At 46.5% G+C, this 25,003-nt stretch overlaps 1 protein-coding gene across 5 annotated transcripts in view; it reads right to left on the bottom strand.

Moving 5' to 3' along the window:
* Nucleotides 1–398: 398 nt before the first annotated feature.
* ASB1 (ankyrin repeat and SOCS box containing 1) overlaps nt 399–25,003 on the bottom strand; it is a 28,520-nt gene continuing 3,915 nt past the window's right edge. Inside the window, exons 2-5 of one of the 5 annotated variants that reach the window (XM_025405084.1) lie at nt 20,869–21,015; nt 18,568–18,870; nt 7,805–8,190; nt 399–6,146 (exon numbers count right to left, since the gene is read on the bottom strand). In XM_025405084.1, coding sequence (XP_025260869.1) covers nt 6,019–6,146; nt 7,805–8,190; nt 18,568–18,870; nt 20,869–21,015 — 964 coding nt within the window. In that variant the 3' untranslated portion in view covers nt 399–6,018. Of the gene's footprint in view, nt 6,147–7,405; nt 8,191–18,567; nt 18,871–20,868; nt 21,016–25,003 lie in introns of those variants that run through there. The other 4 variants (XM_025405087.1, XM_025405086.1, XM_025405088.1 and 1 more) reach the window with 4 other exon arrangements.

Below are 25,003 nucleotides of genomic sequence, written 5' to 3'. Positions count from 1 at the left end.
AACTACCATTCACCTATTTTCTGGAGAGCTTCCCAATTTCGTTGCTATTTTTAATCATCCTAGTGGATTTATGCTCTAAAAAAAAATTCCCTGTCATATCAATGGGATTTCAGGAAGGAGCAATGGTAAACAGTTACATCTAGCTGTACAGGAGGCTGGGAAATGAAGCCTTTATTCTGGGAATCCGAGTGTCCAGCTAAAAACTGTGAGTTGTATTATCACAGATGGAGAGAGTGGATGGTGAATGGAAACTAGCAATCTCTGCCACATAAATCCAGCTAGTTTCAAGGCAAAGAGAGACTGAGACTGTTCGTGATAAAAAGCCTTCTTTGCAGGAGAGTAGGAGAGATGGCAGAGGTTCCGGGACAAGGAATGAAGAGGCAGAACACACAAGGAACCGCTGACAGATGGATGCATGTCTTTATTTAGTTCGTTCATTCCAGGTTCATCCCGAATCTTCACATCTCACCCTCCCACTGTCAAAACAGGTCCCATGTAACAACAGGGGGCCAAAAGCAACAGGTTTGCCCACAGTCTCCATCACCTCCCACCCCACGGAACACTGTGGGGACAATGGCACCTTACTTGAAAGCCACGGGTTTCAAACATTTTTAGGGGTACAACTCTCTTCAAACTGGAAACCACGAGCCACTAAATAAAACAGGCTGTCAGGGAGTTTCAAACTGGGCAACATTTGGGGTACGTCCCTGGAGCCCCAAGCTCCCTCAGAGCAGGTGAAAATTCCTGCTTCAGAGTCCTTCTTTCTATCCAATCACTTGAAACGTTCCATAGAAAGAAGAAAGAAAAAAGAACTCCCTTCTTCTTGAAATGTGCACACCAAGATTTCACACGACCAACACTTCCACCTGTTGAAATAAACAGTCCACAAAATTAAGGCATTTGAGGGCAATTAGAGGGAAATAAAGCATTTATTAAAGTTACAATGGCATATCAAAAATGTCCATTATGCTTTTGAAGGCTCTTAACTAGGCACAAGGGCAGAAACAGTCATGATCCCGGCCACTGCAGGCAAACACGTGTTGATTACCAAAGCAGAAAGGGAGACAGAGGGCTGGTGGTGAGCATTCTCTTCAGCAGGTCCCCAGGCACCAGGCCCCCTCCAAGTCATGCCTCACATGCCCAACAGCAAAGAGAAGCAGTGGGAGCTGTGCAGACACCGCAGGGCAGGGCAGGGCACTGCCGGCTAAATTACAGCAGCAACTGTATGCACGAAACAGCTTCTTCATAAACACCATTCTCAAACTGGATTTACGCACATTCATACACTACCTAGTATATCTAAGAGATCTTGAAATCAAAGCAACATAAAAAAGAGAGACCCGCCTGCATTCCAGGCACTGAGCAATGACATGTCAAGGCAACAGAAGTCCCCCTCCTGCCCCCATTCACTTCTCCATCCCACTGTCTGCTGAGAATTTATAGTATTTATTCCACACATCACTGTGTACTTCAAAATCTGCACATTCCTCTCCGTGGGATTCTCCTGGGATGTGAATCCCACCACCGTGCATCATGTACGCATCTAAACTATTTCATTCCACACTGAGAGACTCGGGTTTGGAGCGGGAGGAGGGAAGTGAGGCGTAAGTGAGAAAGGAGGTCATATGGCCCAAACAGATACTTCCAGAGTCCAATCCCAGCTGGCAGGGATCCAGGCCCCTGGAGGCCAGGCCTGCTTGCTGAGTACAGACGGCCAGTGAGGAGGCAGAAGCTGTAGCCCCAGAGCCAGAAGACCCACACTAGTGTCATCGCCACAGGCTCCCAGAGTCCAGGTCAAGGGGCAGTCCTCACCGAGAAGGCACACCAGCTTCCTGTGAGCGTGTCCCATGGATCCAGGGGTGGCTAGAGGCCCATCACCATGGGTGTTTGCACTTCCTAAAACTGCACACGGCGACCTCCAAACTCGTTTTTGGTCGGCAGCAGTGGAAATGCTGCAGTGCTGTCCGCCAGTGTACAGGCTGTTCAAGGACCCAAGAGGAATTTCTCACCAATACGTAAACATGCACCACAGCTAGACTGCGGTTCCCTGACTTCGGGATTTCAGAGACAGGCGAACTGAAGAAGAAATTCTGGGGCTGACAAACAGCAACCAACATTTTGTTTTGCAACCAAGAGCATTTCAAAAAGCAAAAATATTGCCCTCTACTTTTACCTTCATTACATAAAAGGACATTTTATCATCCAAATAAGGAAGAAAATAACCTCAAAACAAAAAACAATCCTTTAAGTTGAACAAATGTGACTTCATCAATTATTTACCATGTTGTTCTTATACACCTTACCTGCACAGAGCGCTCTGTCCCCTGTGCTATGCTATGGGCCACAAGGACTCTGGCCCATTGGGGCCCACAGTCCAGCCTGGATCTCCCAGGTCACAGGCTCATCCAGCCCTGTCATCACCTCAAATGTGTTTCCACTAAGAAGAGGGACAAGTCACCAGGACAGCAGTTTACACGCACATGGGGACTGCTTGCGTCACACACTGCTTCCCATGTGACCCCATAAAACCCTGCTGGAAAGGCACAGCAGGAAGCCTTGTCCCTGTCTAAAGCGGAGCCGCCTCTGTTAACAGGGACTTGGCCAAGGCCACAGGGATGGCAGCAAAGCACAGGCCACGCATCTCTCAGACAGACTCTCCCTCAGCTCAGTTCTATGTCTGCTGTATCTTCCTCTCTTTCTCTCAAGAGCTTTTCATTTGAAAAATCAATTCATGGAAAAAGGAAAAAGAAAACTTACTTAAAACAATTGTTCCTTCTCTTTAAAATTACCTGTTTAACAAGTACATTTTAACTAAGTTTTCAAATGCCAAAAGAAAACACAAAAAAACAAGCATTGTTGCCTTAAACACTTCTCTGGAACAAGGCAGAATACAAATAAATAAATAAATATATATATAAATAACGTGAGTGATACAAAGAGTCACAGAATGTGGGTGATATTGACGGGTTTCTCTAAAACTCTCACCCGGGACTCCAAAGCTGAATCCTCAGAGGTGTCAGCACTGTCCCCACTCCACCATGGCCCAGCCTCGCCCATCTGCTGAGAGCAGCCAAGGCCCAGGGCCCAGGACTCTGTTCCACGGCCAGCAGCTGCCCTGGCAGTGGTGACAGTCAGATGCTCCTGGGATGCAACCAGGGGCAACCTTTAGGCTCCTTTCCCCTGGCCACCGAGCCCCTCTCCTGGGGAGCACTCCGGGCCAGCCAGGCAGCAGCCTCACTGAGACGGGACTTGGGTGCCCCAGGGCCTAGGAAGGTGATTTCCTAACGTGCTGAGGTGGAAAGTGGTACTCTTTCCTATTCTGTATCTTGTCCTTGCCAACAGAAGAAAAAGGGAGCTTTAGTGAAGGGAGTGTCACTAAAACCAGGAGGAATGACCTTAGCTACCCACCCTGTTTTCAGATTCATATTTGGCAGCTTTGAAACAAGACACTGAACCTCCAAATTGTTTGGATTCTGAAAAACTTGGCAAAGGCCGGCTTGAACAAAGAGGAAGTTGAACATGTCCTCTGCAAATGAAAAGCTGAGACCCTAGACACCTGCAGGCCAGCCAGGCCAGGCCACAGGCCAGGGAAGGGCTGCGAGAGGCCCCCTCCTCCAGCTCATTCTCTCCCCAGACACATCATTCCCTGGCCGGGTCTGAGTGAGGTTCCTCTGCAAGGATTCAGTCCATTCCTCCTAGAGAGACCAGGGGCAGTGACCTCCCCCCTCCAAAACAGACACTGGCTGTGCAAAGGAGCGTGACGCCCACGCTACCACACCTGGGTCCTTGCCTCTGTGCAGCCTGAAGGTCACACCAGCGCACTCATGCATGGGACTCCAACAAGGCAGCATTCCCAGGTGCCGCTTCCCAAAAGTTCCAAGAACTGAGCCACCTCCTGCACCAGGCAGGGCTGGGGAGGCCTCATCCTTAACAGGCCCCTGCAGGAAGCACTCAGTAGAGCAGACAGAGCATGTCATGTGTCTACAACACGGCTCACCTCGAGAAAAGTCACCCTCCTCTCCTACACTGAGCCCAAAGGGTGGCAGGAAGAAGAGACTCGAGGTGAGAGGAGCTAAATACTAAGCCAGGAAAGAGCCAGAGTGCAGGGAGCTAACAAGCTTCCCTGAAAGCCCCTATCAGCCTACTAGGGTGATGAGCCACTGCCTACGCCCTCCAGTGACAAGGCCCAGCCCACTGTGGTGGCTCCAACTTCCATATCATCATCCTTAACTCCCTATAGCGCCTGCCCCAGCCACAGCCCAATTTCTGTCCCAGTCCCGCTTTGGGTGCCACAGAGAACATGCCCACTCCCTCCCCCAGGCTGAAGCCCTCACAGCACCTGGCCGCGGCTGTCCTGGCCCTCCCCCGCCACTCACCTGCGGATCCTCTCCTATCTGGGGAAGACCCTCCTGGCTTCAGCAGGACCCAATCCCAAGCTCCCCTCGGGTACAGCACACAGCCCACATTTACACAACCATCGCAGTTTCTAACAGTGTCACCTCAGCTGAGGAAACACCTCCATTTACCCCTCTGAATCCCCTGAGGACTGTTCTTCCCTTCGGAACTGCATCTGCACACGCACGGGTCAGCGGGGGCGACCCACAGAGCCCATTTGTGACACAGGGGGCTGGGGTCTAGAATTCTATCGTCAGGCTGTAGAACGCAGTAATGGCCAGACACTGCCTGCCGGCGAAGAGACGCAGCGATGCTACTAAGTAAATAAAATGATATCGTTGTTCAATTTTTACAAATTGGAATTCTCTTATTACAGAAAATCTAAACACAGATTTGAAATCTGCTCCTTCCTAAATCTATCTGAAGTCTAGAATCACCATGGATCCACACAATGGTCCTCACGGGCTTCAAATGATGAAATGTGATTCACTGGAAACAGCAGCAACCTGGGAGGGCTCTGAGGCTGCAGCCACCAGCCCACCTGCCAGTGACCCTCAAGCTGGCTGTGCAGCCCTGGGTGAGGGGAAGCCCCACCCACGCAGCCAAAGGTATCAGCAGTGATCACCCAGGCCATGTCTCTCCGGGGAAAGACTTCTGGCCTCACTGCCATCCCCTTGCAGAGATTCTAGAAGCAGCTACCAAGACAAAAGAGCAATCAACCAACCGCCAGATGTTTTGTCCACTGGACAGCATGCACCTGGAGGCTCAGAACCACCCAGAGGACTTGCTGCATTTTTCACTTTCTGGTATGTGTGGGGGATAGAAGACAGCGCCTCGGGCATTTCCTCGCCTGTTAGAACTGGCAGTGAATGCTGTTGGAACGGTCCTTGGTCCCAAGGAAGGCAGTCATTTCCTGGGGAGTTTGGTGTGGGCCTCCTAAAATCAATCACTGGACGCTCCCTAAGGTGAAGTGGCAGAAAAATCATGACACCTGATGAGAGGCACAGAAGGTATTGGAACAGGTGCTGTGCAGCCAGGAAACCACCCTTGAATGAAGATAATCGCTATGAGACCTCCACCACAAAGACAGAATACTGAAGTGGCAAGGAAGGGGCATGTATGACAAGCATGTGTTACCCCAGGAGCGGGGAAAAACCAGCAAGCTCATGTCTACATTTCTGTCCTCTACTTTGCTTACAAAACTCCCTTTTCATTGAGATACTAGAAGGCTTTAATCGAACAATCAAATTGAGAAGTAGAAAAATAAAGAGAAGCACAGTTCCAGAAGTGCTAGGAGTCCTCCCTACAGGGAAATTCGTAGGCCTCCAACCTCAGTCCCTACATGTACACATTCCATGGCCCGTTACATTAATATGCAACTGAAAATCCAGAAAAGAGAATTTGGGAAAAACAATAATAACTTTCGTATGAGCCTCTCAGCTGACAATGACCCAAGGACTGCTCGGCGGCCCAGGCACCTGAGGAGCAATGACAGTCCACGATGACATCTTCAGTAGCAACAGCCATCAGGATACCACCAGCAGCACAGCACTCAGGGTTTGGTGTCCACCTTCTCTGCAGATCACCTTCTCCCTTGCTGGAATCAACCGCAGCACTCGAAGTCTACTCATGAAGTAGAAACTTCTTTATGGGGTCTGGCAGAGGCAGCGAAGGAATCAGATGAAGCCGGTATTTGCCAAGAGCTCTTCTCACAGCCACACGGCACAGACACAGCAAGGTTCTGGGAACACCTGGAGGCCGTGGGAAGAAAGAGAGGGATAGAGGAAGGTTCATTCTATCCCAGCTCTAGAGAGCAAAGGCAGCCAGGACTGGCAGCCAGAAGTGCACAAATGCTCACAACCAACTTCAAAATGCTCAGCGAAACACAAAGCGATGGCTTTTCCTGATGGATGAGGAGAGCAGGCCCAAGGGCGGAAGATCTCATTATCTGCTCCTTCTGTCGGTGGAAGGAGCCAAACCTTTCCAGCCTCGTTAACCCAGGGCATCTGCTCCCTGGGTCACAACTTGACCATGTTTAATGCACTAGAGAAAGAAATCAGAGTGGACCACTGAAGGCCCCAGCAGGTGCAGGCCGCTGACGCCCAGCCTCTGTCAGCCTCTTCCCTTAGTCAATCCCTGAAGCACCACCAGAGCCTGGGGAACACAGGCCAAGCAGTGCTTGAGGGGCACAGGCTGACAACTTTGCCCCCAATGAAAAGAGCGCAGCCAAGTTCTGTCTCAATTAGCGAGGAAGCTGAGGAGTGGAATGGTCATAAATGCAAGCTGCTTTTTCTATCAGTATAGTTCCCAGCTGACCACTCATTAACTATTTGCGGGAAGGCTACACAGAAGCATGCTTTAATCAACTGGTTTAGGGAAATCCAGTAACAAAAACACAATGAATTTCAAGTCCTTTGAGAGGCACGGAGAAGGAAGAGGTTATCAACTTGGATGTCTCAAGACCCAGACTGGGAGCGGTGGGAAGGGCTGACACGCGGGCAGGAAGTCAAAGACGACACATGAGGTCAATGTCTGAATCCCACAGAGAGCCTCAGACAACAAGACCTAGCTACGGATCGATTCCAATCTCTCGTGTGATTAATGCATTAATCGCTAACAAAATCTTTGTTCATAAATAAGCAGACTAGGAACTTCATTGTAACAAAACTTAGGCTTATCACACAGTCCTAAATAGCGAAACTTCAGTGGAATTGAAAGGAGAGTGAGGAACCCTAGAAAGCCCCGCTTGCAATTTGTTTTAAGGGCTCACTTAAAAACCAGCATAAAAGAAGTCACTGTCTATAAGAATCTGGGGCCACAAATTAGAGCAAAAGGATAAAGAGAATATAACTTTAGACTAGGGCAGTGGCTCATGCCTGTAATCCCAGCACTTTGGGAGGCTGAGGCAGGCAGATTACTTGAGTCCAGGAGTTCAACACAAGCCTGGGCAACACAGCAAAACATCATCTCTACGAAAAATACAAAAATTAGCTGGGCATGGTGTGCACCTACAGTCCCAGCTACTTGGGAGGCTGAGGTGGGAGGATCGCAAGAGCCCAGGAGGTCATGGTTACATGGTTGTGATTGCGCCACTGTACTCCAGCCTGGGTGACAGAGCAAGACCCTGTCTCAAAAAAAAAAAAAAAAAAAAAGAGAGAGAGCACGCAGCATAATTCAAGGAGTTCTGACAATACACATGTACTTTTAGAGATTCCCTGATACCAGTTCTTGGTATTCAGGAATTTAAAAAGAGAAGATCAATCTGAACAACCATCTGGAAAACTGCGAGTGCTAACTGAAGATTCTGGCCAAGTGCTTAGCTGGAAGTTTTTGTTTTTTGTTTATTGCTACATCTTGATTCATTCAATCAACCCAGCCCACAAGTCAGAGCTGAACTCAAGCCACTTACTTCTGGCCTCTTTAAAGACCTGCAAGGCCTCAGGGTCCACCTTTCTTCTTCCTCTCGACTCTGGGCCCAACGATTCCCACTTCACTAGATTCAGGTTGGCTCCAAACTCCACCAGCAGGCTCACGAAGGCTGCCTCACAGCCATGACGCAGAACAGCATCCATGACGCACCCAGGGGAGCCCCTGTAGAATCCCTGTGTGTTGACAGGACCATTGCAGTTGAAGTCGGGGTTCGCTCCTGCCAGGAGGAGCAGCCGGAAGCACTGGAGGTTGTGGTAGGCTGCGCTGATGTACAAGGGGCAGACCACCAAGGAAGTGAGCCGCCGGGAGAATCGGGGCTGGATGTCAGGAGTCAGGTGGTGGTTGACGTCAACATCAGCCCCATACCTGCAGGGAAGAAAGGGAAAGTCAGACTGTGCAGGGGACTGACCACAGCCCATAGATCCCACAGATCCCACAGCCACCCTGAGCAGAAGGCCTTGATTCAGTGACACCAGCTGCTACAGGAGACTCCACAGATCAGATAGCTTCATTACGTCCTGCAAGATAAGGTAGCAGGAAAGAACTTGGAATTCCCGCACATACAAAAATTCCTAAGGGAAGTCCTTCAAACCTTTAAAGGTCCAATAATCCCAAGGCTATTTAAACTATTTCAGAGCAAAGACAAAGAAGAGAAACTTACAAATTCATGTGATAAAATTGGCACAATAACCCCAAAACCGGACAACGGCCAAAGCATAAGAAAAACTCCCAGCTAATTTCATTTATGAGTATCAACTTTTAAATCTTCAATAAAATTTTAGCCGAAGAGAATCCTTAAGTATATTAAGAAAGCAACATACCATGACCTCATGGGAGTTATCCCAAGAATGCACAGGTAGCTCCAATATTAGAAACTGTATTAATATAATCCATTGTAAAATGAGGCTAAGGGGAAAATCCTCTGATTATCTCTGCAGATGCAGGAAAAAAAAAAAAAAGGTGGGCATATGACAAAACTCAAGAGCTATGCATGTTTAAAAATGCTCAATAAAACAGAAAGTGATGGCTTTTCTTTAACATGGTAAAACATACTCCCTCAGGCCAGAAGTCAGCATCTCATTTAACAGGGAAAGGCTTGAAGCACTCTGGCTAAAGCTGGAGCAAGACAGCCTCCTGCTTTCTAGCCTCCTATCGAACACTGGTGTTAAAAGTACCCCGTGAAATCAGGCAAGAGAACGAAATTAAACGCATAAAACTGGAAAATAAGAGGTAAAAATTTCCTATTTTCAGAGGATACAATGTGTCTGAAAAGCCCTAAATAATATGGAAAAACAATTAACAAGCAATGAGAGAAATGATTGAAGTAGCAGGTTGTCAAACCAATAGCGTTCATATAAAAAGCAGAAGGGAAAATTCCATTTATGATAGCAAAATAAATTTTACAATGACATATCTAAGCATAAACTTAACAATAAATGTCCAAAATTTGCATAAGGAAAATGATAAACTACTACTTAAAGTCAACAAAAGTAGACCTAAGAGAATGGAAAGTCATAGCACAGTACTGATTGAGACTCGACATTAAGAATCCTCCCTAAATTTATTTTATAAATGAAAATGTCATTACTAGAACTAAGTAAGTTGATTACAAACATAAATAAATAAAAGTAGCATCCATGAAGCTACATTAGTTGATTTATAAAGTTCATCTGTAAGATCAAAGAAGATGAAAAAGTCAAGCAGTAAGGGGGGCAGGGGTGAGAGGTAGCCACACCATAAGTGAAGTTTATTATAAAGGCTAAAAATAAAACTGTGGTATTGGTAAGTGTTGCGGGAAGTCAGGGACCCTGAACGGAGAGACTGGCTGAAGCCACAGCAGAAGAACATAAATTGTGAGGATTTCATGGACATTTATTAGTTCCCCAATTTAATATTTTATAATTTCTTACGCCTGTCTTTACTGCAATCTCTGAACATAAATTGTGAAGATTTCATGGACACTTATCACTTCCCCAATCAATACCCTTGTGATTTCCCATGCCTGTCTTTCCTTTAATCTCTTAATCCCGTCATCTTCCGAGGAGGATGTATGTTGCCTCGGGACCATGTGATGATTGCGTTAACTGCACAAATTGTTTATAGAGCATGTGTGCTTGAACAATATGAAATCTGGGCACCTTGAAAAAAGGAACAGGATAACAGCAATGTTCAGGGAATGAGAGAGATGGCCTTGGACCCTGACTGCCTGTGAGCCGGAGGGAACAGAGCCATATTTCTCTTCTTTCAGAAGCAAATAGGAGAAATATCACTGAATTCTTTTTCTCAGCAAGAAACATCCCTGAGAAAGAGAATGTGCCCTGAGGGTAGGTCTATGAACAGCCCCCTTAGAGGCATCCATGTTTTACAGTCGAAGCCGAAGGGATGAAATAAGCCCCGGTCTCCTGTAGTGCTCTCAGGCTTATTAGGAGGGGGAAATTCCCACCTAATAAATTTTGGTCAGACAGGTTGTCTGCTCTCAAACCCTGTCTCATGATAAGATGTTATCAATGACAATGCTTGCCGAAACTTCATTAGCAATTTTAATTTCGCCCCATCCTGTGGTCTTGTGATCTCATCCTGCCTCCATTTGCTTTGTGATATTTTATTACCTTGTGAAGTATGTGATCTCTGTGACCCACACCCCATTCATGCACTCCCTCCCCTTTTGAAAATCGCTAATAAAAACTTGCTGGTTTTACGGCTCGGGGAGCATCACGGAACCTACTGACATGTGATGTCTCCCCCGGACACCCAGCTTTAAAATTTCTCTCTCTTTCTCTTTCCCTTTACTTCTCAAACCAGTCGAGATGCTTAGGGAATAGAAAAGAACCTACGTTAACCATCGGGGGCAGGCTCCCCTGATAGGTATGTGAACAAAATGGCAGAATGATGGAACTTTAAGAAAATCTCAAAATGGGCCAAATTGCATATAGAAATTTCTTTTTTTTTTTTCTTGAGATGGAGTCTCGCTCTGTCGCCCAGGCTGGAGTGCAGTGGCCAGATCTCAGCTCACTGCAAGCTCCGCCTCCCGGGTTCACGCCATTCTCCTGCCTCAGCCTCCCCAGTAACTGGGACTACAGGTGCCCGCCACCTCGCCCGGCTAGTGTTGTGTATTTTTTAGTAGAGACGGGGTTTCACTGGGTTAGCCAGGATGGTCTCGATCTCCTGACCTCGTGATCCGCCCGTCTCAGCCTCCCAAAGTGCTGGGATTACAGGCTTGAGCCACCGCGCTCGGCCTAGAAATTTCACATATGATAAAGGCAGCATCTCAAATAAGGGAGAGTGTAGACGTTTGACTGTTTTTTGGGGTAACTGGACATCCATATGGAAAAAGGTAAAAGTATATCCATTCACCATAGCATATACCGGAATAAATTCCAAACTGACCATAACTTAAAATGTAAAATATGAAACCATGCAAAAACTAGAAAAAAAACTCCAAGTAAAATTTGCCTAATTCTGACACAAAATCCACAAAGAAAATGCTTTTAACATGAAAATTTTTAAAACAAAAATTCTTGCATAGCATAAGAATGACAAAACAACATAAGCAAAAGTAAACCAAGCAATGAAAAACTGGGGAAAAATGTTACAAAGGGGTTAATACCCTTAACATATAAAGAGCTTCTAAAAGAAAAAGATCAATAGCCCTACAGAAAAATTAAGAGAGATGGGGTCGGGCGCGGTGGCTCACACCTGTAATCCCAGCACTTTGGGAGGCCAAGGCGGGCGGATCATCTGAGGTCAAGAGTTCAAGACCAGCCTGGCCAACATGATGAAACCCCATCTCTACTAAAAATACAAAAATCAGCCGGGCGTGGGTGTGCCTGTAATCCCAGCCACTCAGGAGGCTGAGGGAGGGGAATTGCTTCAACTCAGGAGGCAGAGATTGCAGTGAGTTGAGATGGTGCCATTGCACTCCAGCCTGGGCAACAGAGCAAGACTTCGTCTCAAAAATAAATAAATAAAAATAAAAATAAAAAAAATTAGAGAGATAGACAGCTACAAATGGCTCTTAGCCACATGAGAAGACGCTCAGCCTCACTCGGAACAGAAATGCAAACTAAAACTATTCTGAGATATCACTTCTCACCTATCAGATTGGGAAAAATCCAAAAATTTATTGACCAGGCTTTTAGGAAACAGGAAATCTCATTCATTGTTTGAGCAATGGAAAGTGAACTTTCCTCCCGTGGAGGGGGAAATCTGTCAATCGCTAGTAAAATTACATATGCATTTACCCTTCGACCCATCAATCACACTTCTCGGAATCTATTTCCAAAATACATCTACAAAACTATGAAAAGATATATGCACAAGGCAATTCATTAAAGCACTATCCATAACAGCTGGAGACAGTACACCATCCATGTGTCCACTAACGGGACTGGCTGAATGAACCTGCAGCTCATCTGCACTATGCAGCCCTGTGCAGCTCTGAAAAGGAGGAGGGTCGCTGTACACTGCTCCGGAACGGCCTCCGAGTACAGGAAGAGGGAAAGGAAGCAGCTACAGTGAAAGCGTACAGTCCACTACGGTTTCTATGGGGCAAGAAGTTGCAGTGTGCTTATAGTAAACCATGGAACTTTTTAAACGGCTATCTACTAGGGAGGGAGAGAACAGGATCAAGGAGACAAGGACACAAGCTAGATTTCCAAAAATTTATGCCATGGCCAAGCGTGGTAGCTCATGCCTGTAATCCCAATGCTTTGGGAGGCCAAGGCAGGCAGATCACTTGAGGCCAGGAGTTCGAGACCAGCTTGGTCAACATGGCAAAACCCAGTCTCTACTAAAAATACAAAAAAGAAAAAAGAAAAAGAGCTGAGCGTCATGCATACACCTGTAGTCCCAGCTAGTTGGGAGGCTAAGGCATGAGAATCACCTGAACCCAGGAGGCAGAGGCTGCAGGGAGCCAAGATTGTGCCACTGCACTACAGCCTGGGAAACAGAGCGAGACTGTCTCAAAAAAAAAAAAAAAAATTATACCTTGTTTTACAATTTGACTTTGGAACCACGTAAATTTTTTATGTTGTAAAACAAAATTAAGTAAAAAGTAATCCTTAAAAACTGAAAGCAGCAGGATGTGGTGGCTCATGTCTGTAATCCCAGCACTTTGGGAGGCTGAAGCAGGCACATCACTGGAGATCTGGAGTTCGAGACCAGCCTGACCAACATGGCAAAACCCCGTCTCTACTAAAAATACAAAAATTAGCTGAGCGTGGTGGCAGGCACCTGAAATCTCAGCTACTCAGGAGGCTGAGGCAGGAGAATCGCTGGAACCTGGAGGGCAGAGGTTGCAGTAAGCCGAGATCATGCCACTTCTCTAGCCTGGGTGACAGAGCAAGACCCCGTCCCAAAAAAAAAAAAAAAAACTGAAAGCAAAAAGAAACACATGAACTCAATCAGGTATCCAGCTGGCGCCATGATGTGCTGCCCACTAGGACATCTTTCTTTTCAGGCACACTAAACATCCAGACTCCCATGATTAGCACAGACCACTCCCAGCATCAGGTTCACCTGGAAGGCCCCAGGCCAGGATGCACAGCTTGCCGGCAGGGCAGCGTCACACAGCTCTTCACATGGGCATGCACACAGCCATGAGTGAGGTAACCCCTAGGCTGCCCCTCCTGATCCCCACTGACAGCCCGATGGAGGAAACAAAACTCACATAGGGCAGGTGCAGGAGCCACCTGACGTAGAAGCCTCACTCTCCACCAAAGCCAATCTCTAAATGACTCCATTTACTTTACTTGCCCTTGTCACTGTACTCAGAGATGACCAAATATATGGCTCTCTATCAGACATTTAGGGTTCTTCCAGGCCAAGTGCAAACTCCCATTTTTACTCTAAAGAGGGATCAGTCAATGAGGGGGCCCTGGCTCAGAGTCAGAGTCCTGACAAGGTAAGAAGGTCACCTGGCATGAGAGGTGAGCGTCCAAACAGGTCAGGAGCCATGTATGGGAAGGGGCAGTAAAACGAGGCTGGCTGGTGCCACACAGCGGACAACACGGACAACACAGGCAATATGTGGAGGGCAGGGGAACCGGGTTTCTCACTGGTGAAAGGAGAATAACAAATGCAGAAAGGAAGAAAACTAGGATGAATCTTGTGGTGTGAGCCTGGATTTAAGGTAGCCAGGTGAACTCCTATCAATGTATAATAAAGATATATAAACAGAAATGTGGAATGTACATACAACCTTAGCTTGGTCCAACAGAAGGGTGTGAAAACAGTGATACCCCAAAAGGAATAGGCACTTCTAGTGTCCAAAGGCAGGTTTCCGCACACCATTCTTCACTAAAAGAAACCAGGACTCCTTGGAGAAATGACTTATTCCAGGACTGAGGCAGTCAAAGCACGAGATGAGCCAAGAACATCTTGTTACAGGAGAAAGCAAGGCGCTGCTCACAGAACGATTAAAGACATGTCAAAAGGACAGAGATGGCTTGAAGCAGCTATCAGTAGCCAAACTGAGACAATATGAATATCAAAATAAGTAACAATAATAACGAATTATAACTCATTGAATAAATCAGAAATCATGAGTCTACACTAACAAATAAATAAATGAACAAATTAAAAATCTGAGACGAACAGGACATATACACGGTTGTAAAGCACCCCTCCACAAAATACTACTTACAGAGAGAACAGGAATAGCTTTACGGTAGTGAAACACGGCAGGCGCCACCTTAATCAAATAACGGAAGTGAGTATCAGCAGTAATGGGCACATGGAGATCATATGCAGCCTGATAGGATGGAAATGTGAATCTCACTTCGAGATTCCTGACCAAAACGCACGACGTGACTCTAATCTGAATCAACGTTAGAGTCAGCACCTGTGTTCTTGAGCTTTCATCAGCCCACACGGTCCCGCAATGTCTCACAAGATTTGTCACCACCGAAGTATTTCATTTGTAACAGGAAAGGGCAATATGTGGGGAGCAGCGATGACGGGGCCAGAACACACAGGGTGCAGGGAGGACAGAACAGCGTCACCTTCCGTGCTGCACTCACACCGCTCGCCAACAGGTAAGGCCAGCAACCACTTTCTAACCATCTCGGCACCATCCTAAGTGTCCAGAGAAACGTTCCCCTGGAACCAAAACCGCTGCTTTCAGGCAGCACAGGCCTGAGGACGAGCACGTGGACCAACACACTCACATGACAATGAACTTCCTCTACAAACACAAACACCACCCACTCGCCAAGACATTCTAGGAGTGACAGGGGAAGCATTCTGAAGCACACAGAGCCAATGAGAAATTGATATTTTACTTCAACACCCAACCAATTAAGCAAAGGAAAACTAGATCTCAAGCAGTGATGGTTTTTTTCTCCTTATTCTTAGGGAAAATCTTCCAAAACGTTTGTAATTTTGGGCAATATGACAATCTGGTATTAGCTGAGCTATGGGAAAGATAGCCCTTCATCCACTCATAAAAATATACTGGATGAGATCCAGTTAATTTTAATCCTGAATATTTTCCAAATTCCTCTATTGCTTTTAATATCACTGGCAAGGAACCACTGGAAGAACTCAATAAATCAATATAACTTTTGCACATACAGAAATACCACTCTGTACCTTTTTTCTAAAATATGAGCAATACATATCAAGGGAATTTACAAATAACAAAATGGAGGTGACTTACAGAGGGACAGAAAATTACAAGAGTGAAAGACGAGAGCCCTAAGGGGGAACTGGCACAGGGAAGGCAGAAGCTAAGTTATTTCCAGATAACATCACTGTGCAGTAACTTAACCACATCACTCTACTTTCCAAAAGTCCATTGTCTTGGAATCTAGAACATAGACAACTTTTTAATAGAATAATACATGTTCTTGGTACCACCTTGTAAAAGTAACGTCCTGTGCTCCAGTGAGGGAGTAAGATGTCTCAGTAACGTTTTCGCAAGAAGGGCACCTGTGGCCGGGCGCAGTGGCTCACGCCTGTAATCCCAGCACTTTGAAGAGGCCGAGGTGGGAGGATCACAAGGTCAGGAGATCGAGACCATCCTGGCTAACATGGTGAAACCCAGTTTCTACTAAAAATACAAAAAAGTAACCGGGCATGGTGGCAGGTGCCTGTAGTCCCAGCTACTGGGGAGACAGAGGCAGGAGAATGGCATAAACCCAGGAGGTGGAGCTTGCAGTGAGTCAAGATCGTACCACTGCACTCCAGCCTGGGCAACAGAGCGAAACTCCATCTCAAACAAAAAAAAAAAAAAAGAAGGGCATCTGTATATGTACTTCTCGGGTAGCCTGCAGGTAACTCAAAGCAGTTGTGCATCATGAATTGACTGAAATACCCAAAGGGATTTCTGGAACCAACATGGAATTTCACTGATTGATCCTACTCAAAAACATTTCCAAATTAATAGCTTGCATTCTCCAAGGTGCAAAGACATGGGACTGAGGTAACTTAGATAATCAGGTTAGAAATCCTTAAAAAGAGGGAAAAGCCTCACAGCTTCATCACCCTCTAACATAACAACCTTACCACTCTCATTCCTTTATCCTCCCAAAAGCCCATTGTGTAGCTATTTAATTTATAAAACCCTTCAACAGGAAAAACACATTCTCAGTACCTAATTTAAAGACCATGTTCTGTGCTGGGTAAAGGGAATCCCAGGTCCCTGCTCATCGGAGCCACCCTGGCTGCAGCGTGTAACAACAGAACCCTTACCTAATCCTTTTCAATATGGAAAAATTTCCCTGAGAACCAGCTACCTAAACTGCACCCTGTCCAAACACAAAGCAATTTGGTCTCCAGAGTAAGACAGGGAAAAAAGCATCTTTGCTGGAAAGAAGTCACTAGAAACATGAAAAATAAAAACAATCTGGTTCAAACAGAAAAAAAAAAAGGTAACCATTAGTATGATTAAAATAAGACCGTAGGCCAGGTGCGGTGGCTCACGCCTGTAATCCCAGCATTTTGGGAGGCCGAGGCGGGTGGATCACGAGGTCAGAAGATCGAGACCATCCTGGCTAACACGGTGAAACCCCATCTCTACCAAAAATACAAAAATTAGCCGGCCATGGTGGCGGGCACCTGTAGTCCCAGCTACTCAGGAGGCTGAGGCAGGAGAACTGCTTGAACCCGGGAGGCAGAGGTATGCAGTGAGCCAAGATCGGGCCACTGCACTCCAGACTGGGCAAAAGAGCAAGACTGTCTCAAAAAAAAAAATAAAATAAAATCAGACTGTAAACCTAATACAATGGAAGGGGAAAGCAAAAAAATATATATATATATGAAGAAAAGATATCAAATGAAAATAGTTACAAAACAGAAAGATAACAGAAACAAACCCTAACATCAGCTATAGCAATAATGTGAACTGTATTAAAAAACAAAACTTGGCCAGGCGCGGTGGCTCACGCCTGTAATCCCACCACTTTGGGAGGCCGAGGCGGGCTGATCACGAGCTCAGGAGATAGAGACCATGCTGGCTAACACAATGAAACCCCATCTCTACTAGAAATACAAAAAAAGAAATTAGCCGGGCGTGGTGGCGGGCGCCTGTAGTCCCAGCTACTGGGGAGGCTGAGGAAGGAGAATGGCGTGAACCCAGGATGCAGAGCTTGCCGTGAGCTGAGATCGCGCCACTGCACTCCAGCCTGGGCGACAGAGCGAGACTCTGTCCCAACAACAACAACAACAACAACAAAAAAAAAACTCCTAGACAAATAGTTCCACACAAGCACAAATAGAACTTCCGAAACTCCCTAGGATTAAAACTAAATATTAGATAACGCCATGTAAATGGGCCTTAAATAAAATTAAAAGTACTCTTGTTTTGATAGAGCATAATACCTAAGCAGGAACTTTTATGAGCTCAATTAGCATCAAAATTTTCAAAGCAAAACCTATTCAAAGTACAAGGGGGAAAAAATGGCAAAATCACAAATGTGATCAGAGACTAACAGGCTTCTTTAAATTTCTGGCAGATCCAAAGACAAAAATGTTAAAAAAAAAAAAAAAAAAAGAGAGAGAGAGCGCGAGCTAACCTAACAAAGTGTAATGTGTAAATAAAAGACCCATGCTCATGTACCTGTTTCAAGCATTCACAACAATGTAGTCTGACATTAAAAAATAATAATAAGTCAGCACTGCGGTGCATAGCTGTAGTGTCAGCTACTAAGGAGGCTAAGGCAGGAGGATCACTTGAGCCCAGGAGTTTGAGGCTGCAGTGAGCTATGATCACCCCACAGCACTCAAGCCTGGGCAACAAAGTAAGACCCCATCTCAAAAACTAAACAATAATAATAATAATAATAATAATTTTTTTAATTCAAAGAATCCCCAAAATGAAAACTATCTGAGCATAATACAATAAAAAGTGTTATTAAAACCTTATCTTCCATAACTCTAAGAACAAAGAGGAAATCAACTTCAATTAGAGCTATTTAAACAATAAGGAAAAAGCTCAGACAGGATGGTCAAAACGACAGTAAAAGGTAAAACGTTGCAAGTTTGCATTCTTAATCAAGAAAAAATGAATAAGCAATCAACTGAAAAGGGAAAAGAACAAAAAATTAGAAAAAGATAAAAGTAGATATAAAGGAACAGGTAAGCAGAAAGACAAAGAGAACTGATAAAGTCAAGAGGCAGCTCTTCAGAAGACCAGCAAACCAGGCGAGTCATCTAAAGAGCCAAATTCTAAAGACAGAAAAACTGCAAATACAGAGAAGAAAAATGAAGTGGCTGCAGGAGCCAGGCGAGCTCCGCAGGACTGACCTGATAAGGGCCTTCAGGATGTCGGCCCGGCCCACGCGAGAGGCGTGGTAGACGGGGGTGCTGCGATGGTGCCGGCTTCCGTTGGGGTCCGCGCCAGCTTCAAGAAGGATCTGGGTACTCTCTAGGTGCCCGTTCACCACAGCCACATACAGGGCTGTCTGTCCTTTTACGTCCACCAGATCCACCTCGGCCCCCTTCCGGATGAGGAAGTCCACACAGTTCCCATGGCCTGCAGTGGCCGCGATTCGCAGCGGTGTGCAGGGGAGCCAGCCACAGCACCAGACAGACTTCTCATTGATGCGGCTGCAGGAGGAACACGAGGGGCTCATGAGAGGCAGCCGCAGGACAGGGACGGGCTGCACTGCCCCCCTCACCCTGGCAGCACGGACACGGTCCCCCTATGGTTCATAACACCTCCACCTGGGCTCTGCCTTCTGAAACGCTCTCACACATTTCCCCTATGGGACCTGGGCATGGCAGGGCAGGCATTACAAGCCCCATTCCAGGGACAGGAAACTCAAGGCACCAGCGGAATGATCAGCACCAAAACTAAGATCTCTAGTTCTTTATTTCCCGACTGCCGTCCGAAGTGCCTTCTTCTACAAAGGTGGGAAGGGTCTGCCTGGGAGGCAGTGCCGAATGAACAGGAGTCTGGGTGAGAGCCCTAGTCTGCTCTTCCCCAGTTACCATCTGTGAAGGCTTGGGCCTCTCTCTGGGCCTCAGCATCCTCACCAGGACTAGCTGACTATGTAGGCCCCCAAACTCTAACACTGCACAAATCAAGGCCTGAAGGAATCACTAAGGTGGCACGGGAGCTACACCCCTGGCCAAGAGCAGCAGAGGAACCTCTCCAGACTCAGCTCTCGGCAGATGGCACAATCAGACTGCAAATGCCTGCCCCACCCACCGACCCAGCAAGGCAGCGACCGTGAGGGGTTCACAGCGAGCTCCCAGTGTCACTGAGAACAAAGCTCAGGGGCCCAGAGCACCAAACCAGGGCCCAGGAACATGCAGCGGAAGCAGCTCCCAAGCCAGCCCTCGGGGCTCCTCCGCCAGCTGTGTGTAGGCTCTGACTGCCCAGGAAAGTAGAGGAACACTCCAGTAACCATCACCGAAGAAAATAGCAATGGGAAAATGTAAAGAACCAGAGATGCCCTGAGCCTGAGTAAAAGGAGGAGAAACAGTGCTGGGAAATGCAATGTGGAAAGACGTGGGCTGAGACCTCACCGAACTCTATTTCATTCTGTTACATCTGCAAGTTGAATTAAGGTTTTCTTTGGGCTTGAGTCACCCACTTTACGTATCTGTGCGTAATCCATTCGTCTTCCTATGACAGTCCTTTCTGGAATTTTTCTTTTACATACTGATGTCTGTTCTGATTAAATACTGCTAAGACACTAGAAGGAAATGAAGAAATACATTCCTGTACTGTTAGAAATCCCTTTCTTGGGAACTACGCAAAGAAAAGTTGTGGCATTAGTCTCGGCACAAACATGCAGGCACTGCTTCTATCACTGCACTGGCATGTGGGTCCTGAAGGGAAAGCGGAAACACAACAGCAGCATGGACAGTTCCTGGCTGCCGCTGAGTTTAAGCTGTAGCTGGGACTCCCGACCTTAGACCCGCAGAACAATCAGAGAACGCTCCGGAAAGCAGGCACCGGAAAGCAGGCGGACTCTGCTCTCCCAGCAGCCTGAGCGGGGAGTGGGGGCAGGCGTCACCTGCCGCGAAGGAAGGGCTGGAGACGTTTTGTGGGGACAGGCAGAGTTTGGCAAGGCCAGGGCAGGGGACCACGGATGAGGGGAACAGTAAGGAGAAGGCTGATGAGGTAAAGGGCCTAAGGCTGAGGCCCAGGTCCCGCGGGCAAATGACTGAGGGCCTGAGAAGCTAGAGGAAAGGGCACCAGGGAAGCTGGTGAAGCAGGGTGAACGCATAGAAGCGCCTGCAATCGAGAGCCACGAGAGACCCAAGATGGGGCAGGGCCACCACTGAAGAGGGAAACAGTGGTACCTTCAGGAGTGACATCAGGAGGCTGAGGCCCACAGAAGGCCAGAAGTTGCCAGAAGACACTAAGGTCAATGACAGAGCAGGACCTGAACTCAGGGCTCCCTGCCCACACTGTCTGGCTGTCTCCTACAACTCTGCCCATGCTGCCTGATTCTCCTTTATCCCCGTCCCCTAAAACTGGAACCCATCCCTCCCAACATCAGGGTCTGCATCTGCACAGGGACTGTGGGGCTCAGCTTTGTGCAGACCTGAAGGGCCCGAGCACCCGGACCAGCCCCGGGGCAGGCCACTCACCTCCGGTAGCTCTCCTCTTGCAACAGGCTCCTGAGGGTCTGGAGGTCCCCGACGTAGGCTGCATCGTGGAGCCTCGTGTCCTCACAGTGCTCCAGCGGGTGATCACAAAATTGCTCCCTCAGCCACTCCTTCAGATTACGACCTGCACTGAAGAGAGGGGCTCCTGTTAGCTCGGGGAGGCCCTGCCAAGATTAACCAAAAGCAGGTGCCATCTGCAGCAAGCCTTCCCTCTCCCAGCTACAGGGCACCTTCAAATGTTCAAGAAATAAATCACAAGCTGGGCATGGTGGCACGTCTATAATCCCAGCTACTCAGGAGGCTGAGGCAGGAGGATCACTTGAGGTCAGGAGTTCAAGACCAGACTGGGCAACACGGCAAGACCCTGTCTGTAAAAACAAAATAAACCACAGAAAATGGTAGAAACTTCCCCTTATTAAACTAGCACACTCCTGACACCAACCCTGACAAAAATATTTTTAAAAGTTGATGAGGCCGGGCGCGGTGGCTCAAGCCTGTAATCCCAGCACTTTGGGAGGCCGAGGCGGGTGGATCACGAGGTCAGGAGATCGAGACCATCCTGGCTAACATGGTGAAACCCCGTCTCTACTAAAAATACAAAAAAAAAATAGCCGGGCGAGGTGGCGGGCGCCTGTAGTCCCAGCTACTCGGAGGCTGAGGCGGGAGAATGGCGTGAACCCAGGAGGCGGAGCTTGCAGTGAGCCGAGATCGCGCCACTGCACTCCAGCCTGGGCGACACAGCGAGACTCCGTCTCAAAAAAAAAAAAAAAAAGTTGATGGGGCCCAGGAACTATAACCCAAACCTACTGAAGAATAAAGAAGCAAGATCCTAAAGAAAATATCAGCAGATTGAATCAATATTGTGTCAAAGAATCTACTGATAAGCCAAACCTGAAGAATACAGATGCAAGATCCTAAAGAAAGTATCAGCAGATTGAGCCAGACAAGGTGGCTCATGACTGTAATCCCAGAACTTTGAGAGGCCAAGGCAGGCAGATTACGAGGTCAAAAGATCAAGACCATCCTGGCCAATGTGGTGAAACCCCGTCTCTACTAAAAATACAAAAAATTAGCTGGGCGTGGTGCCGCATGCCTGTAGTCCCAGCTACTCGGAAGGCTGAGGCAGGAGAATTGCTTGAACCCGGAGACAGACGTTGCAGTGAGCCAAGATCGCGCCACTGCACTCCAGAGCTTGGTGACAGAGCAAGACTCCGTCTCAACAAAAAAAAAAAAAAAAAAAAGACAATACTAGCAGATTGAATCAATATTGTAGCAAAGAATCTACTGAATAAGCCAAACCTACTGAAAAGTACAGAAGCAAGATCCTAAATATCAGCAGACTGAATCAATATTGTATCAAAGAATCTAGCAAATACCTTAATACTGGGAAACTATGAAGGAGAACCACACTACACTACAAAAAAGACATACGGCAAAATCCAAGGGCTGAGCAAATGCTGCTATCTGCTACACGGGTGACTCCGTACCATGCTGCCCTGGGCAACGGCCACAGGGAGGCCTGCCTAAGAAACTCCTCAGACAGGTGCACTTGACCATAGAGAAATCCCACCTCAATAAAAACAAAGGTTAAAAAATACATGTACGTAAATACAAATCCAGCCCATTTAATGAAGACTGTAAAACTCAAAGACAACACAAAAGAACAGAATAAGCCGAAAAAAACACCAAGTACTTGGATTAAAAGATTCAGTATTTAAGGAATTTTAAATAAAGTGCAACCCATTTCTTTGGTGTTTTGTTAACAGATGTCACAAAAAATATTCCAAAGTTTATATGAAAATATAAGGGAGAAGAACTTTTTCGGTTTAGCAAGTGTACAGAGAAAAGACCTACCCTACCAGGTAACAGAACGCTCACCAGAATAAAAAAGATAAATCAAACCATCAGCTGCCCAGAAAGACCTCAGTATAAACAGCTTAATACAGGCAGCCTTCATTTCACTGCATTTCACTTTAACAAGCTTCACAGGCAATTGTGTTTTTTTACAAACTGAAGGTTTGTGGCAACCCTGTGCTGAGCAAGTCTTTTGGTGCCATTTGTTCAACAGGATGTGGCCATTTTGTGTCTTCTGGGTCACAATCTGGTAATTCCTGCAATATGTCAAACTTTTTCATTATTATTGTATCTGTTTATGGTGATGAGTGATTTCTGATGTTACTATTGTGATTGTTTTGGGGTGCCACAAACTGTGCCATATGAGACAATTAACTTAATCCATCAACGTGGTCTGTGTTCTGACTGCTCCACCAACCAGCTGCTCCCTCTCTCTCCTCAGGCCTCCCTGTTCCCCAGACGCCATATTGAAATTAGGCTAATTAATAACCCTACAACGGCTTCTGAGTGTTCAAGTTAAAGAAACAGTCACACATCTCTCACTTTAAAATTAAAAGATGGAAATGACGAATCTTAATGAGAAAGGCATGTGGAAAGCTGAGAAAGGTTCAAAGACAGGCTTCTTGTGCCAAACGACCAAGTTGTGAATGCAAAGGAAAAAAGAGCTTGAGGGAAATTAAAAGTGCTACCCCCGTGAAGACACAATTGATAAGAAAGCAAAACAGCCTTATTGCTGATACAGAGGAAGTCTCAGTGGTCTGGAGATACGATCAAACCAGCCACAACATTCCCTTAGACCAAAGCCTAATCCAGAGCAAGGCCCTAACTCTCTCCAATTCTATGAAGCCTGAGAGAACTGAGGAAGGTGCAGAAGCAAAGTCTGAAGGTAGCAGAGGTTGGTTCACGAGGTTTAAAGAAGCCATCTCCATCACACAAAAGTTCAAAGTCAAGCAGCAAGTGCTGATGTGGACACTGCAGCAAGTTATCCAGAAGACATAGCTAAGATAACTGATGAAGGTGGCTACTTGGTGTTTTTTCTGCCTATTCTGTTCTTTTGTGTTGTCTTTGAGTTTTACAGTCTTTATTAAACAACAGATTTTCAATGTAGAAGATGCCATCTAGGACTTTCATGGCTAGAGAGGAGAAGTCAATGCCTAGCATCAAACCTTTAAAGGACAAGTTGACTCTCGTTAGGGGCTAACGCAGCTGGTGACTTTAAGTGGAAGTCAGTGCTCATTCACCATTCCAAAACTCCTTCTGCCTGTGCACTATAAATGGATCAACAAAGCCCAGGTGGCAGCACATCTGTCCACAGCATGGTTTAGTGAATATTTTCAGCCCACTGTTGAAACCTACTGCTCAGAAGATTCCTTTCAAAATAGTACTGCTTGCTGACAATACGCCTAGTCACCCAAGAGCTCTCATGGAGATGTACAAGACTCATGCTGTTTTCATGCCTGCGAACACAGCCATTCCGCAGCCAAAGGATCAAGGAGTCATTCTGACCTTCATGTGTTAGCATCATTTAATACATTTTGTCGGGCTATTGCTGCCATAGGTAGTGGTTCCTCAGATGGATCTGGGCAAAAATGAACTGAAAGCCTTCTGGAAAGGATTCACCAATCCAGATGTCATTTAGAACATTTGTGATTCATGGGAGGTCAAAATATCAACAGGAGTTTGAAAGAAGCTGATTCCAACCCGCATGGATGACTTTGAAAGGCTCAAGACTTCAGTGGAGGAAGTAACTGCAGATGCGGTGGAAATCACAAGAGAACTAGAATTACAGCCTGAAGATGTGACTAAACTGCTGCAATCTCATGATCAAACTTGAACGGATGAGCAAAGAAAGCAGTTTCTTGAGATGAAATCCACTCCTGGTAAAGATGCTGTGAACACTGTCATAATGACAACAAAGGATTCAGAAGGCCACATACACTTCATTGATAAAGCAGCAGCGGGGTTAGAGAAGACTGACTCCAATTTTGAAAGAAGCACTACTGTGGGTAAAATGCCATCAAACAACATCTCATGCTACAAAGAAATTTCATGAAAGGAAGAGTCAGTCGATACGGCAAACTTCATTGTCATCTAAGAACTACCATAGCCCCCAGTAAGTCAGGAGCCATCAATACTGGAGCAAAACCCTCCACCAGCAAAAAGACTATGTCTCACTGAGAGCTCAGATGATGGTTAGCATTTTTCAGCAATATTTTTAAATTAAAGTGTGTACATTTTTAGACATAATGTTATTATTGCACTG

Source organism: Theropithecus gelada, chromosome 12, assembly GCF_003255815.1.
Source record: "Theropithecus gelada isolate Dixy chromosome 12, Tgel_1.0, whole genome shotgun sequence".
NCBI lineage: Eukaryota > Metazoa > Chordata > Mammalia > Primates > Cercopithecidae > Theropithecus > Theropithecus gelada.
The sequence above is the reverse complement of the archived record's forward strand: the minus strand, read 5'-3'. Positions and strand labels throughout refer to the sequence as shown.